At 44.2% G+C, this 25610-nt stretch overlaps 1 protein-coding gene across 9 annotated transcripts in view; it reads left to right on the forward strand.

Annotated features, from left to right (window-relative positions):
• The window catches only part of LOC144365983 (uncharacterized), a 114892-nt gene that overhangs the window by 19791 nt on the left and 69491 nt on the right, over window positions 1-25610 (forward strand). The window contains exon 3 of one of the 9 annotated variants that reach the window (XR_013424730.1): window positions 16034-16751. The exons of 6 other annotated variants lie outside the window; for them this stretch is intronic. Coding sequence is in view for 2 of the 3 variants with exons in the window: in XM_078018842.1 (XP_077874968.1) it covers window positions 7186-7278 (93 nt within the window). In the remaining variant the exon portion in view is untranslated. Of the gene's footprint in view, window positions 1-4504; window positions 7279-16033; window positions 16752-25610 lie in introns of those variants that run through there. 2 more of the 9 variants (XM_078018842.1, XM_078018843.1) reach the window with 2 other exon arrangements.

A 25610-nucleotide genomic window follows, 5' to 3' on the forward strand; every position in this document is an offset into this window, starting at 1 on the left:
TTTCAAGGTAAAAATGCATTTTGATTGTGAGTTTTTTCCTGTGGACTGTTTTGTCCTTCGCCTTGGTTTTTGGTTGGCCACCAAAGGAGGTGTGATTTGGGGCTTCCATAGGGGGCATGGGTTAACAAAGGCTGGAGACACTGTGTGGGTTTCTGTTTTAGTATGAATTCACTGCTCATTTAAAGTGATTTTTACCCATCTATGTCTTCTTCCAAAGAGAAGCCAAGGTGCAGGCAGGTTCATTAGAGAAAAACACAGTACACTGAAAAACTCTTTTTTTAATATATTGATTTGGCCAAATTTTTGGGTTTGGAGGGAACTGGCAGTGGGCTGTGGTGCTTGCAGAGCCCAGTGTACTCACCAAGGTGCTGGGGACACAGGCGCGGCCCCACCCCCTGGGTTTGTTTGAAGTAGTCACTGAGTGGGTGAGGGGTGGCCTGGCTGGTGCTGTAGCACGGTGCTCCTAAGTGGCAGTGACAGCTCATTCAGCTGCAGTATGACCTTCGGGAGAATGTCTGCCACTCGCCCACTTGGGAGAATCCCAGACTTTCAGGCAAACAGACTCCTCGCCTATAAAATGAGGGATTTGGATGACATGATTTGCAAGGTCTCTTTCTGTTCTGAAATGCTATGATTCTATGAAATTAAGCCCATTTGATCTAAAATTGGAACTAAAAACCTTCTGGGTGTGTGCATGGTGAGGAATGGACTGCACTGCAGATAAGACAAAGCCTTCCCTTCAGCTTTATTTAGTTCTTTCCCCCCTTTAAAGGTTCTATCCCCCACCCCCAGGTCAGTGCCTACTCTGTTCTGAGTAGGTTCAGAAAAATGTCAGCCACACTCCTTTCCTTGGGTGCTTTAGCATTTCCTGAAGGGAGTGACTAACCTGTGGAGTGATCACAGCACAGAGTCACCTAGACGGATGCGGAACAGAGCTGAGAGGAGGCCTGAGGTTCGCCTTGTTCAGGGGCTGAGCCCGACTCCTTTGCTTACTGCAGCCTCACCCTGCGCTTCCCAGGTCTTGTCAGCCTTACCCCGCTCCTTGCTGCTTCCTCTGTTTTTGTTTACGTACCCAGATCAGTGCCTCAGCAAGTTGGTAGGCTCTTAATCAGTCTTGTTGAGTGAAGGAATAAATGATGACCCGGGTCGGGGGTGGAAAAGTCGTGGAGAGGCATGGTTAGAGAGGCCTGGGAGGTGGGCACATTAGCCTCCGCAGGGAGGATGTGAGGCCTCCTGCAAAAAGCAGGCCTCCTTCCACTGTTCGTCAGTGAGTCTGTCCTGGGCCCTGCTTGACAAGATGAAGGTCCAGGGAAGTCTGCACACTCTGTTCTGCATGTTCTTCGTGGACACAGCAAGCCCTTGTGGAGGCCATTTTGGTGGTGACTGAATTTTTTCCCTTTGGACAGTGAGACCTCACAGGGTGAGTCAGCCACCTGCGGCTTTCTTTCTCTCCAAGACAAGCCATGTGTCTCTCTCAACGCTCAGTCGCTCAGAGGGCACCAGCTGCTCCTGGGTGCATTGCAGAGGGAAGTGAGGTTTGCTCTGAGGGATCTGAGGATCCTCCAATCTGGTGGCTCCCCAGTGTTGGCTGCAATTACGATTCCCCGGGGAGCTTTTAAAAAATACTAAGGCTTGGGCCTCCACCCCTCTCACCCAGATTCTCACTTAATTGGTCTGGGAAGGAGGGGCCCAGGCACCAGAGTTGGTTTACAAGTTCCCCAGGTGATTCTAGTATGCAGCCAGAGTTAGAGTCACCAACTAATCTAGCAGGCCCAGAGAAATCCAGCAGCTTGCTCAAGAGCGACAGGCTGTGTTGCCTCCAGATGTACACAGAGGAGCTGCAAAGAATGTCTCTGGGTGCACAGTTTCAGTTGCTCTGATTCTGTGATGAACTGAATCAATCTGGCTACATAAGTAAGTCATAGCTACCACCCCATGCTAGAGAAGTGGAGGCTGCTCTCTGGCTGATAGGAGACTGGTGATGAGGCTCCTGAGGCCATGTGTCCCAGGGACCCACCGTGTCATGGAGACCACAGCACAGCATGGAGTCCTCGATGGGCCACGGACAAGAAGGTTGAAAACGACCCACGCTGCAGGCCACCCAGGGGAGCCGCCTGTCTCTGTTGCTGCCTGGAGGCCTTTGTGACAGAGCCTCTGGTCTTTCTGTGCTCTGCTCCGAGTATCCCCACCCTGTCGGAATGCGGGACTTCTCCTGCTTCCAAGAGGGGCTTCCCTGAGTGTGTTCGTGAAGGAGGGGCCATGTCTGTGCAGGAGATATGCCCAGGTGCTTTTTTCACTAGGTGCTCAAAATCAGGCCAGGAAAAAGGAGTGAGCCAGCAACCCTCGCTACCAGTCTGCTGTTCCCAGACAGATGCATCGTGGAAGAACGAGCTGTCACTGCCACTTAGGACAACTGAAGCTCTGCACAGAGCCTTTGTAGCACAGTCAGTGATGCTTGAAAACCCGACTCCAAGTGATGTGGACAAGCAGAGGATAAAGCCTCCTGGGAGTCCAGGGGTCAGAGGAGAGGTCACTCCCAGAGTTCTGTCCCTTTGGAGTGAAGGGGACATCAAGAGGTGGCTCTGTCTTGAAGTCAGGAGGACATGTGGCTGAGCTTCTGTCACTCTCAGCTGTGGCAGCTCCCAAGTCCTCTGGCTGTTTTGTGGAGGGACTGTGGCTGCCCCTGAGGAAGGCCGTGTCCTGAAAGAGAGCTGTGGACACTGGTCAGCGCCGTCAAGGTTTCAGGCCACCTGGGGGAGGCTGAGCCTTGGAGAAGAGGTGTAAGAGGTTGTGTCTTGGGTAGAAGAGACGTTTATCAAGTTCTTATGTTATTCTGCTACCTTTGGGGATAGGGCAGAGGGTGTTTTAGACACAGGAAATAAAACCCCAAAGCAGTGAGCTGGACGGAGGAAGATGATAAAATGCATTTCTTTTTTCTTCTCTGCTTGTGGAAATAATTATTGGGATAGAAAGCCCTGTCTAAGAATTTAATCTGGGCCAAAGAACATGTAAACTGCAATTTCGTAGTTGGGTTTTCTCTGTGGAGAGAAGTGGTTAGGGACAGGTGAGTGCCGTTGCTGAAGGACAGTTCTAGGATAGCGCAGGCCTGTTCTCACAGAGCTTGCCGCCTGGAGGGAGATGCAGGACACACAGATGACACACGGCTCGCGCACACACTCGCACACTCTGGACGGGTGCCCGTAGGTTCCAGGAAGGAGAATAAGGGGGGAGGCTGGAGGATGTCTAGGTGGGTGGCTGGGAAGGCTCTCTGAGGATGTGACATCTGGACAGAAGCTGAAGGAGGTGAGGGATCTGGCCACACGGAGTCTAAGGGAGCATGTGAGGCAGGGGAATGGCAATAGTGAGGACCCTGAAGGGGGAAGGACAGCCATATGGCTTCTACTCCATGAGCAAGAGAAGACTGAGGTGCCCCGCAGTCACCTTTGGCTGGGAGCTCAAGGGGGACTCGGTGGAGGTGGCATCGGGACCAAGCCTTGGAGGAGTCACAGGGTTTCAGAAGGCCAGGTTCTAAGCACCGAGGGAAGACCGAGGCCCTGATGTTCCCAAGGCCTTACGCTTGGGAGCTGGTCAATAATATTTGTGGGTAAGTGGACAGTTGGAGAGGAGGGAGGCACGACAGGCCCAGGGAGGGCTGTGAGTAAAGATGTGGGACTGGGAATGCGGCCGAGTGTGTTTGGAATGTTGGTGAGAAAAATGGTGTGAAAATGGCATGCTGTGAATAGGTTGAGGTAATGATAAAAAAAAAAAAGGGCAAAAATACTAAATGCTGAAGTTTGGGCTTCGTTTTGTAGTTAAGGAGGAACCGGTTGGTTTTTGTCGGTGGAACTGCACACACCAACAGAACATATGCTGAGGAGAATCGGCTGGGGGCTGGGGGAGCGCGGTAGAGACATAGTTGGCACAGATTTTGAGACTGATTAGATGGAAGGGGAGAGAGGTGGGGTCCAGGGTATCTGATGTTCTATGTCCAATTGACCAGGAAGATGATGGGATTACTGACAGGGAGACAGGAAAATGACGTGGAATGATCTTGCGATGACAGTAGTGCACCAGGTATCTAATGCTAGCTAACGGAAGAGCAGGGTGATGCTCAGAGAGAGGGAGGTTGGATCTCTGTCTAGGGGAAACATGGGTATTTGGAACTCAAGAACAGGGTGTTTTAGGAAATGAGATGAGAGTCTCACATTTGGGTTGAGAAAGAAAAGGAACCCAGAAGGAGGGCCAGAGGAATGCAGAGAGCAGAAGTGCCCAGGGCCAGGGATGCCAGGACTGGAAGTGTCAGGGGGAAGGTGGCCAGGAGAGTCAGGTGCTGTGACTTCACAGGAGTCCTGGTGACTTCTGGGAGGCGTGTTCGTTGTGGACTGGACCTTTCTCCAGCAGGGCCAGCCGACTCTCACTCATGGGGCTCTCGGTCTATGAACTAGAAGAAAGTTAGGAGCTGGTTGGGGGGCCACAGCTCTCAGGAAAGACAGTTCAAGTCAGATTTCTGCTTGTCAGACTTAGTGAGCACACGTCTGTTCTGTCCTAGAAACACCAGCGGTCTCTGTGGGTCAGCCATTCTGATTGCTGCCTTGCTCGGCTGCCCATTTCAGTAACTGTGTCAACCATGTCTCTGTGATGAAGAACCCCTGCCACCGGGCACTCCTGTCCTGAAGAATTTGATAGTCCAGTCCCGTGGCAGAAGTTCCCACTGTTCTCCTGGCCTGTAGAGGAGAGCCACCATAAAGATGTTCCAGAAGCCAGGTCTGTCCTCATCCTCTCATTTCTCACAGGCCTGGAGGCACAGGTAGGCAGTGGCTGAACAGGCCTGTGTAACGGGTTTACTCTACAGTTTGGATCCCCCTAAGCCGCTGGCTATCTTAAGGTTCTCCAATGAGGTCGGCATTGCAGCTTCAGTAGTGTAGGCCTCTTTGTTTGTATGTTTCTGGAAGCCAACTTCACAAACTCGGAGGATTACTGCCAGCTGCTTGAGTGGCCACACTGACTCTTGTCTCTGCTCAGTGAACTCACATCAACAAATTGGCCAATTCCATGTGCCACTTCCGTCCTGATCCAGCACCTTAGCGTTCATTCTCACATGTTTCCAAGATACCGTTGATAAAAGTTCATAGCATCTTTCCCTTCTTCAGTGTGTGTGGCACCTCCGCACGCTCTGGATCAGCTCCTGAGGTCTGCCAGAACTAGAGTCTGGCCACCGGTCAAGAAGCAAGGGAAGGACATGTTTTAGTCAGCTTTTCCTCAATGTCATAAAAATACCTGTCAAGAAAGATTGAGAGGAGGGAAAGTTGGTATTGGTCTTGGTTTCAGAGGTTTAGTCCAAGGTAGTCCGACTCCATGGCTGTGGGCCTGAGGTGAGGGTTATATCACGCAGAAGGATGTGGTACAAGGAGACAGCGCAGGACGTGGCTACAGGAAGCAGAGAGAGCTCTGCTTACCAGGGACAAAACCTAAACCCCAAAAGCACATTCCAGTGACCCACCTCCTCCAGCCACACCCTACCTACCTACAGTTACCACCCAGTGAAACCATATTGGTGGATTCATCCACTGATGAGGTTACACCTTTTGTGATCTCATCATTTCACCTCTGAACATTCTTGCATTGTCTCACACAAGAGCTCTGGGGGCACCTCACATCCAAACCATACCAGGCCATGAGTAGGCCTGGGGGAGAATCAGCGGCCCCCTGCAAGGAGCTGCATAGTAGGGACCAGTCAGGTTCTTGAGTCACAGGATGAGTTCAGAAAGAGGAAACAGACCAGGAGGAAGGGATGCTTCCACTGGCAATCAGAATTGTTGGAAACTAGCTTAAGTTTTCAGAGTCCCCATCAATGCCCTGATTTTAACAGTGAAGATCCTTCAGGCCCGTGGATTCAGTGTGCTTGTGACTCAGCAGTCTTTAGAATTGGACGTAGGTCTTGGCTACAAGAGAGTTGTAGAAGCTTTGTGGTCCTCCTCGACCTTGAACTAGGAGCTAGAACCCCAAACACATCATTTTCTATTGCTAAGTTCTTTAGTATTCTCAAAGCAACTGACTCCGTTATGTTGTTTTGATCGAATGTATTATAGCAGCAACTATATTATAGTTTATTTTATCAACTGTATTATAGCAGTGGTCACTCAAAACCTTGTCTTTAGATACTTGATTATAAGCAACAACTTAGTGAATATTTTGCCATCAAATGTCACAGGCTACCAATGTCCTCTTTGCCACTTTTGACAAATGCAGTGATATTAATGCTTTCAAATCTCATCCGATCCAATTCTAGATGAACCAGTTCCAATTCAAAGAAACCATTTTTAAAGTTCTATTCTCCATTGTGTTAAGAGAAATAGCCCAACTCAGAAGGTCAAGGGTCGTGTCTCATATATGGTAGCTGGAGAGGAAAAAGGAAAAGAAAGATGGAGGGAGCTAATAAAGATCAAAGGGAGATCAGCAGAGGAGAGGAGAGAGATCCAGCGAGGAACGAGGAAAAGGAAAGGGGAGTACTGGGGAATGATACTGCCAAATTATATCGTTATATTGTGGCATGTGTAAATATGGAACAACAAATCCTACCACTCTGTACGACTTGAGTGCACCAGTAAAAGAATGGGGAAAGAATGAAGGTCTGTTCTCCTTAAACTACTGCCAGTATCAATGTGGGCCTCAGGTAGGGTTTGATCAGGGAAGCGGGGCCACTATGAGGGACATGCATATGGCATTTTTTAGGGTAATTGGACCATGTACCATTGTGGAAGCTGGTGCAAGTTCCATGGAAGACTGTTGCCTCTGTTTGGTGGGAGGCTGGATATCTTCCTAAGTCAGCAGGGCCAGAAGTTGGGGAAAAAAGCTAGACACCAAGCAGGGGACCTTGAGGACAAATAGGAACCTCTGAAGAGAAACTACACCCACAAGGACAAACTTACTTCTGTGTGTCTCTTGCCACCTCCAACCTCGATGACCTAAGTGACCTACAGAAGTAGCTGGTGTCCTTTGCTGTGGAGCTGCACAGTGCTGGCCCAGGACCAGAGAAGCTGGGGGAGGAAATCCAGCAGAAGGAGGAGCCTGTGCTCCAGTGGGGCCTCGGGCCAACACCCTGCGCCAGAAGCGTGACCTGCTGTGTGCTGCTGGGCCCTCCCGACCTTCAGAGCCCCAGCCTCACAGGTCTCTGGCCCTTCTCTGATGGCCGCCCACAAGAAGTTCCACTTAGCTATGCTGCCACGTGACCAAATGCCGGTAGGACAGAGGTTCCTGAGGTGGGAGCTCTGCAGCCTGGTGAGAGCCCTGGGGCCAGGGTTCAGCCTGTGTGGACAGCTGGAGGGACGGACTGATTCCATGTGTTGTCCCAGACCTAGAGTCAATATCTAGGGGAAGGTGCCTGGGAATCTGTGACTAACCAGGACCTCAGGCGACTCCTGTGACTCAGCACATTTCTCAAACTCCTGGGAGGAGCTTGGCCAAAGGAAGCTTTAAAGTTTTAATTCACTTATTTATCATGTTCATTAAGACTGGGAGGGTAGCTGGCTTTACAAACAGAGGGGAAAAGACTGAGAGCAGGGCAGACGTTGCAGGAGACAGGAGGGCATGTGGGGAGGACTGGTGTCTCCTGTTAAAACGCAAGAAACCAAGGGGGGAGAGAGGGAAGCACTGATGGCAGAGGGAGGAGGTGGAGGCCACTTCTGCAGGAGCACCTCCAGCAAAATGGGGCAGAACGGAGGCCCAGGTCAGGTGTGGAGCTGGATCCAGACCAGAGGGACCCTCTGGAGTCATCCAGAGAAGGTGAAAATGCATCAGTGGGGAGCTGGGCGGCTCGGAGAGCAGGTGGACCTGCAGGGGTTCTCGAATTCCACCAGAGGCAGGAACCGCTTCCAGAATGTTTTAAATATCAAAAACTTATTAAGCATCCTGAATGTTGGGTCTTAGTAGAGTAACAGGACATTGATTTCATAGCCTTAACTTTTCTAACTAAGAACGTAATTTTGCAAGGCGTGGTGGTGCACATCTGTAATCCCAGCCACATGGGGAGGCTGAGGCAGGAAGATCTCAAGTTCAAAGCCAGCCTCAGCAACTTAATGAGGTCCTAAGCAATTTAGTCTCAATATAAAAAAATAAAAAGCACTGAGATGTGACTCTGTGGTTAAGCACCAAACCAAACCAAACCAAAAACAAACAAAAAGAACTAATTTCTATATTCTTTATTCTCCCGCATCTGCTAAATAAAAAAGAATAGACAATTGGAGATCTTTGTCATCTTGACAGGGTTGATGAATTTACCCTTGTTGGGTTTCATGTTTGGGTTTAGGAGCTTATTATTATTATTTTATTAGTTGTTGATGGACCTTTATTTTTATTTATATGTGGTGCTGAGAATTGAACCCAGTGCCTCCCACATGCTAGGGAAGCACTCTACCATTGGGCTACAACCCCAGTCCCAGTTCAGGAGCTTATTAAGTCTCTTTGGCTATAGTTAGGAGTGGGAGATGGAATCAGATCTCACTGCCTGAGGACCTGGAGACCCCAGGTGTCTGGGGGATGCTATCAGAAGTTGACAGGAGGATGCCGGTCAACACAGCACGGTGCCTGGTGTTTAGCCAGCCCTAAATGGTTATATTCTTGGTGTCAGATTACGTGAGGGTGACCAGTGAGATTTGAGAAATAGTTGAGTGTGGACCAGGTTGAAAGGGCATCCATTTGGGTCTAGTGAAGGTTTCCTGGTGGATTTGGTTTCTTTTATCTGACCTTCCAATTCCCAGCCCTGTCCTTGGGCAGGTTTGCATCTTAATACACCCATCCCTCTCTCTGTTCCTTATTTGGCCCTGGTTTCTGTCCCTTTGTTTCTAGCAGGGGCAGAAGCTCTCCCCAGGAGAGCTCCTCTCCCCTGCCTTCTCCCTGCTGCTCACAGGTATGGAGCCACCTGGAAATCCCCACCCGACTCACCTGGAGGATGGGGAGGACAGCGTTTGATTAGTCTGGAATGAATTTGGATTTGCTGGTTTGTCTTAGTGATGAGTCTTTTATTGTTTTCTTTCTTGTGGAGGACAGGGCGGCTGTGAGGAATACTTTATGCACAGTAAAGCTGTCTACCCTCTGTGTTGAACTGAAGAAGAAAAACGGAGAAACCTAGCCTTGTTCCCTTCTCCCAGAGGCCGGGGACATCCATGTGTGTAGTGCTTTTGATTAGATCTGCTGTTTGCCCATGGCAGTCATCCATAAAAACACTCCTTTCCTATATACATCCTTCACCCTCTGCACACGAAGTCCTCCGCTCTCCCTCCCTCCCTTTCTCTCTCTTTTTCATCAAAGCCAAACAGAGTGGTGGTTTTCTTCAGTAAAACCCCTCTTCTTTTTGGCTCCATGCCTGGCTCTTCCCAAGGTGCTTGGAAAGAAAGGAAAAATTCAGAATCGTTTCCTTTTGTTCTTGACTGATTCATGGGTGGAGGGAGGAAAGGGTGGCTTTCAGTTTGCAACACAGTGCGATGTTCAAGCGGCTTTAACAAATGGTGCCCACTAATCCGCTTCGGTGGGTTGTCCACCAGTTGTGAGCTCTTCCCTCCCCTTTTCTTTTCCTCTCTGTTGCTGAAAGCCCAGCAGCCAGCACGATGCTCGGCACACAGTGGGCTTCTGGTAATAGGAGAAAACAGAATGTGGTGTGTGCTCAGTCCCACGTGGCACATGCGCACCTTCACATGAAGCTAAGAGCTTGTCAAGACCCACGTAAATTAAAAACAATATTTGCACCAGCGTCTCTACTTCCAGAGCTTCATTCATGGCGTGCCGTGGCATAGATCAGTCTTAACTTTCTCAACCCAACGAGAGTTATGTAGGAGCAGAAAAATCAAACCAAGGCTCTCTTAATTATAGCATTGGTTTGAAAGCAATTATTGACCTGTGGGATCTCATTATTTGTCTTTCTGTCCATCCATATAGCCATGTGTCTAAGATAGTCAAGAGGTCACAAAGGAATTCAGCTGGAAATATGTTCCTCTAAAGTCACTGATAAGAATCGGAATTGGCGTGAATCTCTGTGGCTGGGTCCATTTCCAGGACCAAATAAAAGCAAGCCAGCAGTCCTGGGAGGAACACCCTTCAGCAGAATGGTTTTGCTAACATCATCATGTGAATGGATTTACTTTTGCAAGTATATTTTGCAAAACCAAGAAAAGAAAAGAAACGGGGGGGGGGGGGGGAAGCTAAGAAAGGAGAGTCTTACACATTTCCTAAAAGGAAAATTCATTCTCTTTTCCCCACCAGTGCTGACTAGCTGCCTTAAAGGAGAAGCCTGTTAAAAGAACATATTTGTGTGTGGAGCAAGGTCATGCACTTATTGGTTTTCTGCTGCACAGCATAAATATACCAGACAAGGAGAATCCGTTTGCTTTTACTGCAGCCTGTACTGTGCTCAAAGGCTGCGGCACATATATATTTCTAACGCCGGCCATGCCAAAGTGCAGAGGAGCCCAGCCAGGGGTTTCCGAATCAGAGGAGGCGAGCCAAGGTTTGTTGGAAGAAATAAACATGTTACCTGGAAGCACACTCCAGTCTTTCCATCTTTACATCGGGAATGTGGTTTAGAAGTGGGTGGGACCAGCCTTCGGGGTCCAAGTCTCTTGAAGCTGGTAACAGGCAGATGACTTCCCAAAACATTCTCGAATTCTCCCTTCTCTTTGGCACTCATCGGTCCAACTGTTGCAGCCTGACTAATAGTATTAATCCCCACGCTGTTCCTCCTTCCTTGACCAAAGTGGCAACACTTCACTTATTCAGCATGGTCCCGGATGAACCGTTCTGCATAACTGCATTTTCCAGCCGGCCGAATTTCACTTTGCTGAGCACCAGAATGTGCTTTGTTTTTGTCATTTTGAATAGCAATCCTCCTAAAATGTTTTAAATGTTTACATTCTTGAAGATCTTGCCCAAACACGATGTAACTTCATCTCAGTGATTGGGGGGCGTTTTCCATACACCATCTGTGCTGTAAACAGGGCCGCCCTTGCAGGCCACGGCATGACTGGGGCTGCCTGGCTGTGCTGAATGGCTTCAGGGGCTGCTCGTTCTGTGTCTGTAGGGAGGTGGTAGTGCCTACTTTATCAGCTGCGTGCATGGTGAAGCAAGTGAAGCTGCGTGCATGGTGCGTGGCACGTAGAAGTGTTCAATGTGTCTTAGCTCTTCTTTTTTGTTTTGAGACAGAGTCTTGCTGTGTTGCCCAGACTGGTCTCAAACTCTTGGGCACAAGCAGTTCTCTGGCCTGGGCCTCCTGAGAAGCTGAGACTACAGGTGCACATCTCCACATCCAGCTCCATGTCCTTTAAGCGAGGAATGACATTAGATGTAATCACATGACCAAAATGCAAAAGTGACATTGGTATACATGCATAGAATACTGTAAAGATTGGTATGACTGTTCTCTAGAGCACAGTTTGATATGGTTTATTCATTTCTTGTCAGTGTCCTTCTGGCTGATCAGAGAAGGGTGCAAAGCCCTAGAAGCACCATATTGGGTCAGCTTGTCTCTTCTCCTTTCTTCCCTTGAAACTTGCCCCCAGTGCTTGTCCACTGTCTCCTGCTAGCTCAGGAGGATCTATTTTTAGTTCCTCAGGAAATTTTCCTTTCGCTTTTGATCCAACTTGCACCTGACTCATTTTTATACTTGGCGTTCCCTCAGCCCCATGTGCTCAATGTGTTCTGTGACCATTTCTGTTGATGGACAGGGAGCTTAGGTGTGAATGGGGACTGTGGACTTGTCAAGGCATCTAAATGCCCATTCAGACCAGCTGCCTTTGACATGTTAGTCTGGGGTGCATAGAAAGGAAGAGATGATGATAGACTGGCAATTCTAATGTGCACAGAGGGGGAGCAAGTGTGGGGAACGTACTGGCTCCAGAGACAGGCTTCCTTCATCCACGTGTGGAGACTGTCCCAGAGAAGAGATAGTCATTGGTACTGAGGATGAGTTGGTGGACAGGGCCTTGAAGGGGTTGCACCTCCACCTGGTGGGGAGCACTGCCCATCCCTGGACTTCCCGCAGCACCCTTCTCTCCTGCCCCACCTCCCTGGCACTCTTGGAGGTTTCTGCCTCCTTCCTTTCACCATGGTCCGTTCCTTGATCCTGAGCCATTTCCTAGACTGCCAATTCAGCTTGACGTGTTACTGGTTAAAACTCACCGTCCAGAAATGAAGCTCAGCTTTTTCCCGTTCAACTGGACGCTAGAGCTAGCCATCCCCGGAGCCTCTTTACATACCGTCCGTTCTGCCAATGCAGATGTCCATCTCTGTGTTTCCAACATGATTTTCCCCACCCCAGGGGTCTTCCTGCTGATTTATTTTTCCTTTGCTGGAAGATGTCCCTTGGCCTTCGGTGCACCAGAGGTGGTGATGAACAGGATCCCAGGGTGGAATTCTCCTGCACCTCTCCTGTTCATGTCTCTCAGGGAAGTGGCCTTTCTGAGTTGGATCACTGTTGCTTTGCAACAGGAAAATAACTGTAAGAACAACGATTTCAACTTAATAAAAGGGATCTACTAGCTTACTAGTAAATATGTATTGAAAAGTATCTCATTAAAATGGTATAAATAAAACCACATTGAAGAGAGCCAGGTTGGCTGTTCCCAGACTTGTTCAGTGGTGATGTACCAGGAAGTCCTGATGTTCTTTCTGGTACAATCCCCTCAGACATCTTCAGCCTCATCATGCAAGCCAGGATGGTTTTTCCAGAAGAACATGTGACTATGCCCTGTAAGTACCAGGTAAAATTATAAGCATAAGCTCCTCAAAAAAGGATCCAGTTCAAATGTGACAAGATGGGATCTGAGTGTTTTCTATAATAATTGTTAGCATGTGTTTATTTTCTCTGTTGTCAACTCTCCTTCAAGAGCAGATAAGTGGAGCAGCCACCAGATGTTTGAGAAAAATAAATGGGAAATGAAATTGAAATGGTTAAAACTAGATTCAAAGTGTGTGCCTACGCACTGGGAATTCTGCCATCATTATTATTATTTTCAGTTTTAGTGGTCAAATACTTTCACTTTTTAAGCAGTGCGGTATGGCATCTGGTTCTGCATGTTTCTGCTCTATGAAGACTCACTGCAAAGAATCTTTTTGTAAACTGAAGAATAAATTTTACAATGCAAAGCTCAACCTCTGTTTTCTTTTTGTTCCATAAGTTTGACAATACACATTTGTATGTGTGCAAATGCGTGTGTGTACATTCATGCCTTCTTCCTCCTGGATTCACAATATCAAAGAGGTTAGGTCCTTAGGAAGTAAACCGTAACTCTTAAGATAGAGTTCAATTTATTTGGTTAGTAGAATACTAATGGAAGAGATATTTTATAATACAGTACAAAGTGTGTCCCAGAAAACTACCAACTACCCAAATTAGCTTCAGCTGAGGATGCTTTAAAAAAAAAGTAGATCCCCAGAGCATACTTCAGGCCTGCTGAATTGGAATCTCTGGGCTGGGGCCCAGGAAGAGGCTCTTTAAACAGTATTTCACATGATTCTTATATATACACCCAAGCTTGGGAGCTACTGGTGTAGTATTGGAGAACACAGTCACTGAAGTCAAATTTGCCTCTGCCACTTATTTGGCTTGTGGAAAATTACTTAAGCCTTATTTTCCTCTTCTGTAAAGTAAGAAGAGTAGGCAAGCTACCTTATAAGACTCTTGGGAGGATGGGTGACATAATGTATGCAAATCATGTTTGCAGAGCGACTGGCTCAAAACCAGTCCTTGTGGTAGATACAGTTGTTTATAACTTAGTCTGTTTCCTGTGCTGTGATAGAATTCCAGACTGAGTAATTTGTATAGAAAAGAAACTTATTTCTCATCGTTCTGGAGCCTGGGAAGTCCATATAAAGGCACTGGCATCTGGAGAGGACTCTCTTGCTGCGTTGGAACGTGGCAGAGGGCACGCGTGGTGAGGGGGAGGGCGCATGCAAGCTCATGTCTCCTCTTCTCATAGAGCATCATGGGGCCTCACCTTCCATCCTGGCTCTGATGACCTAACCCATCTCCAGACACATCTGAACATGGGGATCAAGTTTCTGACGTGAACTTTTGGGGGACACTGAAACCATAGCAGTAATCTAGACTATAATTCTCGGTGATACTGATTTAACTCAGATGTCTCTCAAGTACACAGATGTTTTGGTGGTAGTGAGTAACTTAAACTGGTGTACCCTTTAGAGTAACGTTACCTGTGATGTACACATCCAGTCCACGGCAGGGTGCACCCGGAAGGATTGATTCAACTGGACCTAGTGCAGTAGTCCACACGTCAGAATAGGAGTCCTGGAGTGTCCATGGTGACTAGACCAGCTGTTTGGTTCAGCTGCCACAGTGGAGGATCACACTGGCAAAAGATTGCCATGTGCTTGTTCTTGGGATCTTTGACTCCGTAGACAGAAAGTTTCAATGACAGGGACCAGCAAAGTGAGAAGAGGTGAAATATTTTGGGTAAGTAGCTGACAGCTAAAGATGGTAGATGCTGAAGATTTACCTCCCTCCCCCTACCCTTCCCCCTAACTCTCTACATACCTGCCTCCCTTTAAAAACAAGACACATTTTTTTTTGTTTACAGGAAACAATAAAAAATTTCCCTCTTAAAATCTTTCCTGAGTACGTTTGTATATATTTGTTGCTTTAGTCTTGTAAAAGGGGTCATGTATTTACTGTCTTTCTGAAAGAGAAATTTGTCCTTGATGCTAAATATTATGTTCATCTTGCAGAACAGGCTAAATGCTTGCCACAGCTACCACTTCTTCTTCCTTGATGTGATTTTTACATTTACTTCCCCTCAAAAACCACACCATCTTCTGCCACTTCCCATAAAGCAGTCAGGCTGGTAACTATATTTTGATACTACTTACCAACCACCAGATAGAAGTCCTGATAAGGATTCCTGAAAATAGAAAGAGAATAGCAAGCACTGTCTTTTTACCATTGCACCAGTTGTCTCCAAACTTATTTTGATTCTATGCTCTATTAAAAAGAATACCATGAGCACACAATATTATATATGCATGCATCTTTATATAGTCTATGTGTAAATGTACTTATGTGTAATTTTGTGGCATGTATCATGAAATGTACATCAAATCTAAACTACATGAGAACATGAAATAAATAATATTTTAACTATAATTTATTTTATCTTATTTCAATGGCTGTGATAGTAAATTTGATGTCTCAACTTGGCTGGGACATGGGTTGCCCAGATATCCAGTAAAACATTAATTCTGGGTGTGTCTGTTTCTGGATAAGATTCACATTTGGATTGGTAGACTGAGGAAAGCAGATTTCCCTCCCTAAAGTGGATGGACCTCAGTCAATTCACTGGAGGCCTGAATAGAACACAGTGTGGGGTTGAGGGAGGATGTGTAGTCTACGCTTGACTGCTTGAGCCGGGTCTTGGTCTTTTTGCCTGAGACTGGATCTTACACTATCTGGGCTCCTGGTTCTCAGGCCTTTGGTCATGGACTGTATTATGTCATAGATTCCCTGGGTCTGCAATTACAGATTAAGATGGCGAGACTGCTCAGCCTCAAATCATGTGTCCCGATTCCCTAAAATAAATCTCCATTTCTCCATATATTCATATATATGTATGTATATGTATTTATGTCTGGATGCTGAATACTACAATTATAAATAATTTCACTCTCATTAAAATATCTCAAAATCTTAGATACTGTTGGAATAAAGTTCATTGGCCTTTGGAGAGTCTCATTGTATTTGGATTTGATATCAATGATGAGATTCTAGATTTTTGAGTTGAGGCTGTGAGACTTTGGGACATGTGAGAGGGAGTGAGCATATTTGCCTGTAGGAGGGATGTGAACCATTAAGGGTCAAAGGGTGGACCATGGTGGCCAGTTCAAGATGGCCTCCAGTGATCCTTGCCTTTTGGCATTTAGGCTTGTTTAGTCCCCTCCCACACTTCATCAGGAGGGGTTTTTGTGACCAGTAGAATATGGTGCAAGTGACTTTTGAGATATGACTTTGCTCCTTCCTTTTGCCTTGCTTTCTTAGTCTGGTGGATGGATGCCAGCTTCCATGTTGTGAGGAGACTCAAGCAGCCTAATTGCAGGTCCACATGGTGAAGAATTGAGACCTCTTTCATGGGATCAGCTTGCCAGCCAATTGAGTGAGCTATCTCAGAAGTGGCTCCATCCCTACTGAAGCCTTCAGATGTCTTTAGGCCTGGCCAACATCTGACTGCAACCTCATGTGAGATTCTAAGCCAGAATCACCCTGAGAAGCTGCAGCCAAATTTCTGATCATTAGCAACTGTATGAGGATCTAAATATTTGTTACCTTTTGAAGTCATTGGGTTGTAGGGTGACTTGTTATACAGCAATAGATAGCTAATAAAAATATGAATATTTTTGTGGGTTGCTTTTCAGATAGAGTTTTTCCTTTTCTTTTTCTTTTTTGACTTTTGTGTGACTAACAAGAGCTCCTGGTAGGACTCAGGAAAGTATTGGTTCTTTTACTTTTGTATAATTTATCTGTGTTTGCGTTCTTGGTATTGTCTTCCATCCGTGTGGAAATTTTTTAAGCTGCTTCTTTGAATTGCAAACTGTAATGCATCATGAAGCAATGAAAGTGAATGAATGACTGAGGACCCACTGCATTTTGGGTACCCTTTCCTCCCATAAAGTTCTTCCATACCACTGTGATCTAACCTCTGACACCAGATTGAGTGGAGACACCAATGTCAATTGTATATTAAATATTAACAGATTAATTTCTTCCTGGCTTTTGTTTTGGGAAAATACATAACATAAAAACAGTCCTAACATTTTTTGCACACCCCACTCCAGGGCTCATCTTGAATGCAGTGGGCTTTGGAAACTGCTGTTTTAGAACAGGATTTGGCACCCATCTGCCTGTTTTTCTGAGTGACATGCTGTTAGAATACTGCAGTGCTGCTTCCATGTTGTCATTGGCTGCTTTGTGTTTATAAAGACACAGGGTTGGGCACCTGCAGCAGAGGTGTTATGACCTTCAAAGCCTCAATCAGAATAGTCTCCCATATCCATCATTTGGTTTTCCAGGGTTTCAGTTATTCAAGCTCAGCATTGTCTGAAAATATTAAATGGGAAATTCTAGAAATAAACAATGCATAAGTATTATGTTCATGCCATTCTGAGTAGCATGATGAAATTTTGTGCCACCCAGCTCCATCTAGCCCCGTCCAGCCCTTTGTTTAACCTATCCATGCTGTATTTGCTCCCTGTTTTAATCACTTAATAGCCATTTGGGTATCAGATGAAGTGTTGTGGTATGGCAGTGTTTGTATTCAAGGGACCCTTATTTAACTTAATATTGGTTCCAAAGTGCAAGAATAGTGACTCTGGCAGCTTGGATATGCCAAAGAGAAGCCTGGAAAGTGCTTCTTTTAAATGAAAAGGTGATCCATGGTAAGAAAGAAACTTCTATCTGTAAAATTGTGAAGAAGTAAAAAGAAATCCATACTAATTTTGATGTTGTACCTCAAACTGCAGAAGTTATAGCCACTGTGTAAATTCATAGTTAAGTTGGAAAAGGCACTATATTTTAAGTGGAAAACATGGATAGACAATGTGTCCTGAGTGACAGCAGTGTGTTGTTCCAGAAAGCCTTGAGCCCATATGTTGACTTCAGCAAGGGATCCTTAAAATGGGTGACTCTAAGCCATTCATTGCCAGGAAGGGATGGTTGCATGAACTCAGGAGAAGTTTTGGTCTGAAAATATAGAAATTACTGGAGAAGCTGCATGTGCTGGTGAACAAGCTACTGCTGGTGGATTTGAAATTGACAAAGGAGAGGGATGCTATCCAAAGCAAGTCTCTGTTGTGATGAAGCTGGTCTTTTCTGGAAGAAGATGCCCAGTAGAACCACCACTCTTGAAAGTGCAAGGGAGCCAGCAGCACATAAAATGTGGGAGGGCAGATCACCTCTTGTGCTGTGTGGCAGTGCCCAGGCATAGAGTACAGAAAGAAGAACCCGTGTTCTCTCAAAACCAAAATAAAAAATGATCTGCCTGTATTCTGGCAACATTATCAGAAAGCATGGGTGACAGCCATCTTGGTTATGGAATGGTTCCACCAGTGTTCATCCCAGAAATGAAAAAACATTTGGAAACAAAAGGATTGGAATTTGAAATCCTATTAATAATAATGCCCCTATTATTATATTATTTTCTGCTATGAAAATGTTACCTCATCATTGTCAAGGCCGTATTCACTTGTCTGGTATTTGATCACATTTGATTAGTAATGGATGCAGGCCTTAATCTGGACCTAATGCAGTGCTGGAAATCATTCCCTATTGCTGACTCAATAACATTTATCATAGCTGCAATGGATGAATTAAAACCAGAAGCTGTAAATGTTGGCTGGAAAAACTAATGGAATGAAGTTGTGGATGATTTTAAAGAATTCCCAGAGATTGGGGCTGGGGCTCTAGCTCCATGGCAGAGCGCTTGCCTAGCATGTGTGAAGCACTGGGTTTGATCCCTAGCACCACATGAAAATAAATAAAACAAAGGCATGCTGTCCATCTACAACTACAAAAAAAAAAAAAAGAAGAAGTTAGGAAAAATGATTCATGCAGCAAGGCAAGTTGGTGGAGAAGGATTTACTAATATGCTTGGTGAAAAAAAAATGGAAATACATGTTGAAGGTCATTGAGAAATGCTCACAAATGAGGAATTGTAAAAACATGTAGAATCACCTACAGAGGAAGAGGATGAAGACAAGAAACTGAAGCAGAACCAGAAATATGGACATTACCAAAATTTACCAAAGTGTTTCAAATTGCACAGGCATCAAATGGTGAGCTTATGGAATACAATCCTTGGGTGAAACACAACATTAAAGTCACCTACATGATCATGGAAGCATCACAACCTGTGCAGCCAACCTTGATAGGTGAAAAAGAGACTACAACTTCCAATTGCAATGTTCTTCTGAAGGATTCTTCAAAAAATTACTCAACTGTAGAGGATTCCCATGCATTGAATTGTCTGCTTCTGACATCCAGTCACAAATATTGCCATGGCTTGGTGATCCAGGATTACCTGAGGCAGAGGATCCTGCTTCCAACAAGTTGTCAGAAGGTCAGTAGGAGCCTAACACTGTGTCACTGTGTCAGTGTCACTGGCCTGGCTTCACCTCATCATGTAGCCATTATATCATCTGCATAATCACAGGAAGAAGGGTAAGCACAGTACAATAAGATATTTTGAGAGAGAAAGAGAACATATTTAAATAATTTTATTACAGTATGTTATAATTGTTCTATTTTATTAGTAGTTGTTGATTTCTTACTGTGTCTGCTTCATAAACTAACTTTATCATATTTATTTATAGGAAAAAACATGATATATGTAGCTTGGTACTATCCAAGATTTCAGGTATTCACTGAGGTCTTGGAAGATACTCCCCACAGATAAGGTGGGTCTACTGTATTTACCATCTGGCCCTTCACAGAGAAAGGTTGCCATCTTTGGTTTAGAAAATGGATGAAGTTTGAGAGGTCCCAAATGCTTAGCATCAATTCATTTTTTCCATTCAGACAGAGGCAGGCAATTTGAAGTATAAAAGTCACCTATGGACTTCTGAGAGAGTGTTCTTCTGTGTCTGCTCCTGGCAGTGTAATTCTGGCTGAGGTTCAGGACATGGGGCTTTGATTCTTTTAAAGAGTCTGTATCCTAGGATCTAGTTACTTGAACTTTAAGAGAACTGATAGTGAGTAGAAAAAAACAAACTCTATTTCTCCTATTATCTTCTCGCAACATGATCTGCACAACATTTCTGACCCCAAATGTACACAGATTTTCCCCTTCCACCAAGCAAACGATCAGCTCTCCAGCAAATACCAGCTGGGTGTCCTTTAATGCAGTTCAAATCTGATACCGTCTACCTTGAGACAGCATTAGATGCTACAGTTTGAGGACTAGTATCGCAAGACTGTCCCCCACTTCCCTTGAAAATCTCATTAATAGAGTGTCATGTATACTTCTGACTAGTGGGCTATAGATTGAGGTTTCCATGACCCCCTCCTTGGGCTTAATTAATTGCTAGGAGAGCTCCCTGAACTCAGGGAAACACTGGTCGATTAGAAGGGATACCATAAAGCATACAGAGGAACAGCCAGAAGGAAGAGATGTAGAGGGTGAGCCACACGAGAGAGCACGTGGAGCGTCTATGCCCTCTCCAGTAGGCCACCAGCAACCTCCACACGCTTGGCTACCCAGATGCTTTCCAAACCCAGTCTGTCTGGATTTTTGTGGAAGTGTCATCATATAGGCATAATTGATTAAATCATTGGCTGTCAGTGATCAACTTAATCTTTAGCCCTTCTCCCATCCATGAAGTTTAGGGGTTGGGACTGAAAAGTTCTGACCCCCTAAATCATGCCTTAGTCTTTCTTGAGACCAGTTCCCATCCTGAAGCCTGATAGGGGCTGCCAGCCACCAGTCATCTAGTTAGAATATAAAAAACACACTCTGGAGATTCAGAGGATTTTAGTAGCTTTTATGCCAGGAATTAGGGAAATACATCTATTTTACAATATCACAGTGATCTGGTAATGAAAATAACTGGGCACAGCTCTGCTGTGGCATCTCGTGCACTGTGGTTGAAGGGACATCACTAGCCTTTCTTCCTACCTATGTCCATCGTAAATAGTAGTCCAAAGAGTTTTCTCTTCTCGTTTCTCAAAGCCGTTGTCTTTGATTCTCCTCTTTGGTTGTTCTTCTCAAAGATCTTTGCTTGAATGTCACCTCCTCATCCAAGCTCAGCTAAATGCACCTAAGGGGCCTACCCCATTACTCTCTTATTGTTCTGTATTATTATTTTTTCTTCAGATACTAACTACTATTTATTGATTATTTTATTTATGTCTATGGTCTGCTAGATAACAAACTACTAGAACCAGAAATGGGATGACCTTATCTACCTTATTCATATTCATATCTTCAGGGATAAAAAAAAAAAGGTGTTTGACCCAAAGAGTGAATATCTGAGAATGAACAAGAGGATGACTGATGGATTTTGTATCTTGCTGTGGAATGGATCTTTGGTCATGGTTCAGAAATCATGGGTGAAGGATGTGAAGATATTTGTGCCTTATGTAAATGCTCACCAGAAGGTGACCTCAGCAGAGGAGGACTTTAATAATCAAGTAGATAGGATTATTGGAAAAGGTTTGGGGCTGAATAAAGCATATTGTTCCCCACCCCCTTCTTCCAGATTCATTAGCCATGTCCATTAGACCAGTGTTTAACCCATCTAGTAATTTAAAAAAATTGTAATGACAGCCTATCTTATTTCTAGAATTCCTACTAGTTCACCTTTTATTTTTTAATGCTACATTTTGCTTTCCACTCAATTTTCTACTTTTTCATTATGGTGTATAGACCATCTTTTATATTTTGGGTAGGAACATTTCTATTGTCCATATCTCCTGGAGAACAGATTTTTCCCTCTGCCATCTCTGCTGATTTTTCCATGATGACTTGTTTCCTGATAGTGTCTGTCATCTTTAAATATGTAAGCTTATTTTTGAGTGTGGGCTCATCTTTGAATATGAGCTCATCTTTGAGTGTGAGCACATTTTTGGCAGAGATTGTGTCCTGCAGTGACACAGGTTCCTGACTGTACTCTTGTCTAGATAGTCTTGGTTTTTATTAACCTTCTGGGCCTAATGGGTTTAAGTGGTTCTGAACAATTTAAAAAAATTAAATACATATAAGTTTGCCATCTTAACAATTTTTAAGTGTTGAATATATTCACATTGCTGTGCATCTAATTTTTAGAACTTTTTTTTATCTTAGAAAACTGAAACTTTATGTCCATAAACAACAACTCCCATTTCCTCCTCTCCACAGCCCCTGGCAGCCAATATTCTACTTTCTATTTCTGTGAATTTGACTTCTTCAGGTCCCCCATATAATGAAATCATACAGTATTTGTCTTTTTCTGACTGGTCTAGTTCACTTAGCTTAAGACTAAATAATATTTCTTGTATGTTTGTACCACATTTTATGTATCTGTTCCTCTACCAGTGGACATGTGGGTTTCTTTCACCTTTTGGCTTTTGTGAATAATGTTATTATGAACGTGGATGTCCAAATATCTTTTGGAGAACCTGCCTTCAATTGTTCTGTTTACTTTTTTTTTCTTTCTTCTGTGCTGGGGATCAAACCCAGGGCCTTGTGCCCGCCATGCCAGGCAAGTGCTCTACCACGGAGCTACACCCACATCTCCCATTCTTTTGGATATATGCCTATGAGTACGTGCTGTACATGTTTGTATTGATTTTTCAGCTGAGATTCTCTCAGCATGTAGGTAATACACGTGTGAACACTGTATCAGGTGTTTAGCAGGCATGCAGCTCCGACTTCCTATGGATGTCTTTTTCTACCCACTGCCCTAAGCTGATGGTAAGCTTCTTTGCTGATACCCTAAACCAATGTACTGAGCTTCTAAATTCAGTGTCACAGTCCAGGCAAAGCTTTATGACTCCAAGTTTTATACAGGAGCTTAGTTTCAGCTCCGTGCCTTGTATGGGCCCAGGTCTTCGTCTCCTTTTCCTGTGTAGGTGTTAAACTGGAGGCCCAGACCTGTTAGGCCATATCTGTTTACAACACCTCTGTCATCTGTTTGGCTTCAGTTCCCATTCACCTCTTTCTTTATTTCTTACATCAGGGGATTTCCTTTTATTGATTCTGAGTATGAATTAAAAAAAAAGTTTATCTGACATTTTTAGGTGTTTGATGTGTGTGTGGGTACGTGTGTGCGATCCTGCAGGTCTGCTCAGCCTGTGGTGCCAATACATATTTATTTGTTCACTCAATATTTTTGAGCATTTATGGCAGACACCATGATAAACTAAAATGACTAAATAGTAAATCTTCTGAACTCCTGCAAGTAGGGATGATATTTAATCAAAATACCCCCAATGGCAAGATATAGATGTTGCTGTGCAGTAGGGGGCAGTGGAATCTATTTTTAGCTTTGACCCTAAGTAGAAAGGTTCTCTTGTCAAAACTGCAGAATCAGCCCTTACTCAGATTAGAAGACCTCCTTTCATTGTTGTTCAGATTAGTATTTTATTTGGTTAAAAGTTTCAACACCCTCCAGAACACAGAATTATATTATATGGCATTTCTTGTTTGTTGTATATAAAATTGTCTAAATTAACTGTACAGTGCCATTGTGGAAAGTCCAGAGGCAGGGCACAGAGACTGGCAAAGCAGAACTCTAAGCAGAGGTCACAGAGCATACCTGTAATCGCTTGCCCTAGAATAAAGGGAAGTCATCCTGTGGCAATAAGTACAGTTGTCCCTTGGCATCTGTAGGGGTTGCTTTCAGGACCTGAAAATACCAAAATCCAGGAATGCTCAAATCTCTTATACAAAATGTCAAAGTATTTGCATATAACCTAACACATCCTCCTCTATACTTTAAATCATCTCTAGATTATTTATAGTAGCCAAGGATGTAAATGCTGTGTAAATTATTGTTATTCTGTATTGTTCAGGGAACAATAACACGGGAAAAAAACCTATACATGTTCAGTTACTGACACAATATTTTCCCCAAATATTTTAAGTCTGTGGTTGGCTGAATCCACAGAGGCAGAACCCATGAACACAGAGGGCTGACTGTGATAACAGGCAGGCATTTTTGCAGTAGGTAGCTTAGGCTGCAGTGGTAATTTTGACCAATAAGTTTATACATGTGGCATGTGCAACAGCAAAGTCCAAGGATTCTCTGCAAACAGGAATAAGGACAATGAGACAGGCAATATCTACTCTGTACAACTTGACACAGAGAAGGAACTCACTGGACATGTAGAAGAAGATTAGCAAAATTTGGAAAATGCAAGAGAAAAGGGCATATGAACCAGACCAGATGTGTCCTTTTATTATTGTTAATATTATTATTGTGTTTTGGTTAAAACTTTTCAACTTCTCCTACCCTGAAATGATAAGCAGTATACAGAAACACATACCAGAATTATATTAGATAGCATTTCTTATTTATTATATATAAAATTGCCTAAATTAATCATAGAGTAAAACATACATGCTACTCATTTTATTTTCTCTTTTTTTGCCCACAATTTATGTTTTGTGTTCTTTATATCTTTCTGAATTAAAAAGCACTTCCAGATACTATTGTAGGCAGATTCTTGAACTCCAACAGTCCTACCTGACTTTGTAGGCAAAATATGAACGCTTGCTCACAGTGTACCAAAGCAGAGAGAAGCCATTCCTTCTAATGTTGATCAACAAGCCTACTTCATTAGTTACATTATAATCACACACAAACAGCTCAGTGAGCTGGGTGTTGTCTTTGCCCCCTTTGTTTTATAAAAAATATTTTAAAATTTGTTCTAATTAGTTATACATGTCAGTAGAATGCGTTTTGACACATCATACATAAATGGAGTATAATTTCTCTTTCTTCTGATTATACATGATATAGAATCATACCAGTTGTGCAGTGTATGCACATAGGGTAATAATGTCAGATTAATTCTACTATCCTTCCTACCCCTATACCTCTGTCCTCCCTTTGCTCCCCTCTATCTAATCCAAAGTAACTCTATTATTCCCTAGCCCCACCCACTTCTTGTGAATCAGCACTTGCATATCAGAGAAAACAATTGGCCTTTGGTTTTTTGGGCTTGGCTTATTTCACTTAGCATGATATTCTCCAGCTCCATCCATTTGCTGGCCAAAGCCATAATCTCATTCTTCTTTAAAGCTGAGTAATATTCCATTTGTATATATACCACTTTTTCTTTTTCCATTTATCTGCTGAAGGGTACCTAGGTTGGCTCCACAGTTTAGCTATTGTGAGTTGAGGCCGCTATAAACATTGATGTGGCTGTGTTACTATACTCTTTGCCCCCTTTGTATCAAGTGACAAAACTGAAACTTATATTAGATAATTTGCCCAACGTCATACAGCCAGTAAATGGAGAAAGGGAATTCGTCATAGAAGACCTAGGTGGATGCTATTTTCTGTTTTTGTTTTGTTTTCAATCATGAGTAAATGGAATTTTTTCGAATGCTTTTCTGCATTGATTGATGTGATCCTGTGACTTTTCTGTACTTGTTCATAGGGTGGTTTACACTGATAGATTTTTGAATATTGAATGAGACCTGCATCCCCGTTGGTCAGGTATGTATGTTTTTATGTTTGTGCATCTCTAATATGAAGAATACTCGTCTTCAGTTTTCTTTTTTCTTAAACTGTCTTTTTGTATTTTCTTGTCCTGTTTTTGGGATTGGGTAGCACTAGTTTCACAAAATAAATTGGGAATTGTTCCCTCCTTCTTTTTCTGGAAGAGTTAACATAAAATTGGTATTAATTCTTCTTTCAGTGTTGGTACAGTTCTCAGTGAAACCATCTGGGCTTAGAGATTTTTTTGGTTGGTGAAAGGAAAGTGAGAAAGCAGGGGACAGGTGAGCAAGAAATGAGGGACAGAGGCCAGGCAGAGATACACACGAGAGTTTATTTGTCAAAGCTGACAAATAAAGGCCCTCTCTCTATAGGAGAGAGAGGCCCCGAGATGTCATGTGCTCAGCTTTTGTGGGGTAGGG

The sequence above is a fragment of the Ictidomys tridecemlineatus genome, chromosome 8, assembly GCF_052094955.1.
Source record: "Ictidomys tridecemlineatus isolate mIctTri1 chromosome 8, mIctTri1.hap1, whole genome shotgun sequence".
Taxonomy (NCBI): domain Eukaryota; kingdom Metazoa; phylum Chordata; class Mammalia; order Rodentia; family Sciuridae; genus Ictidomys; species Ictidomys tridecemlineatus.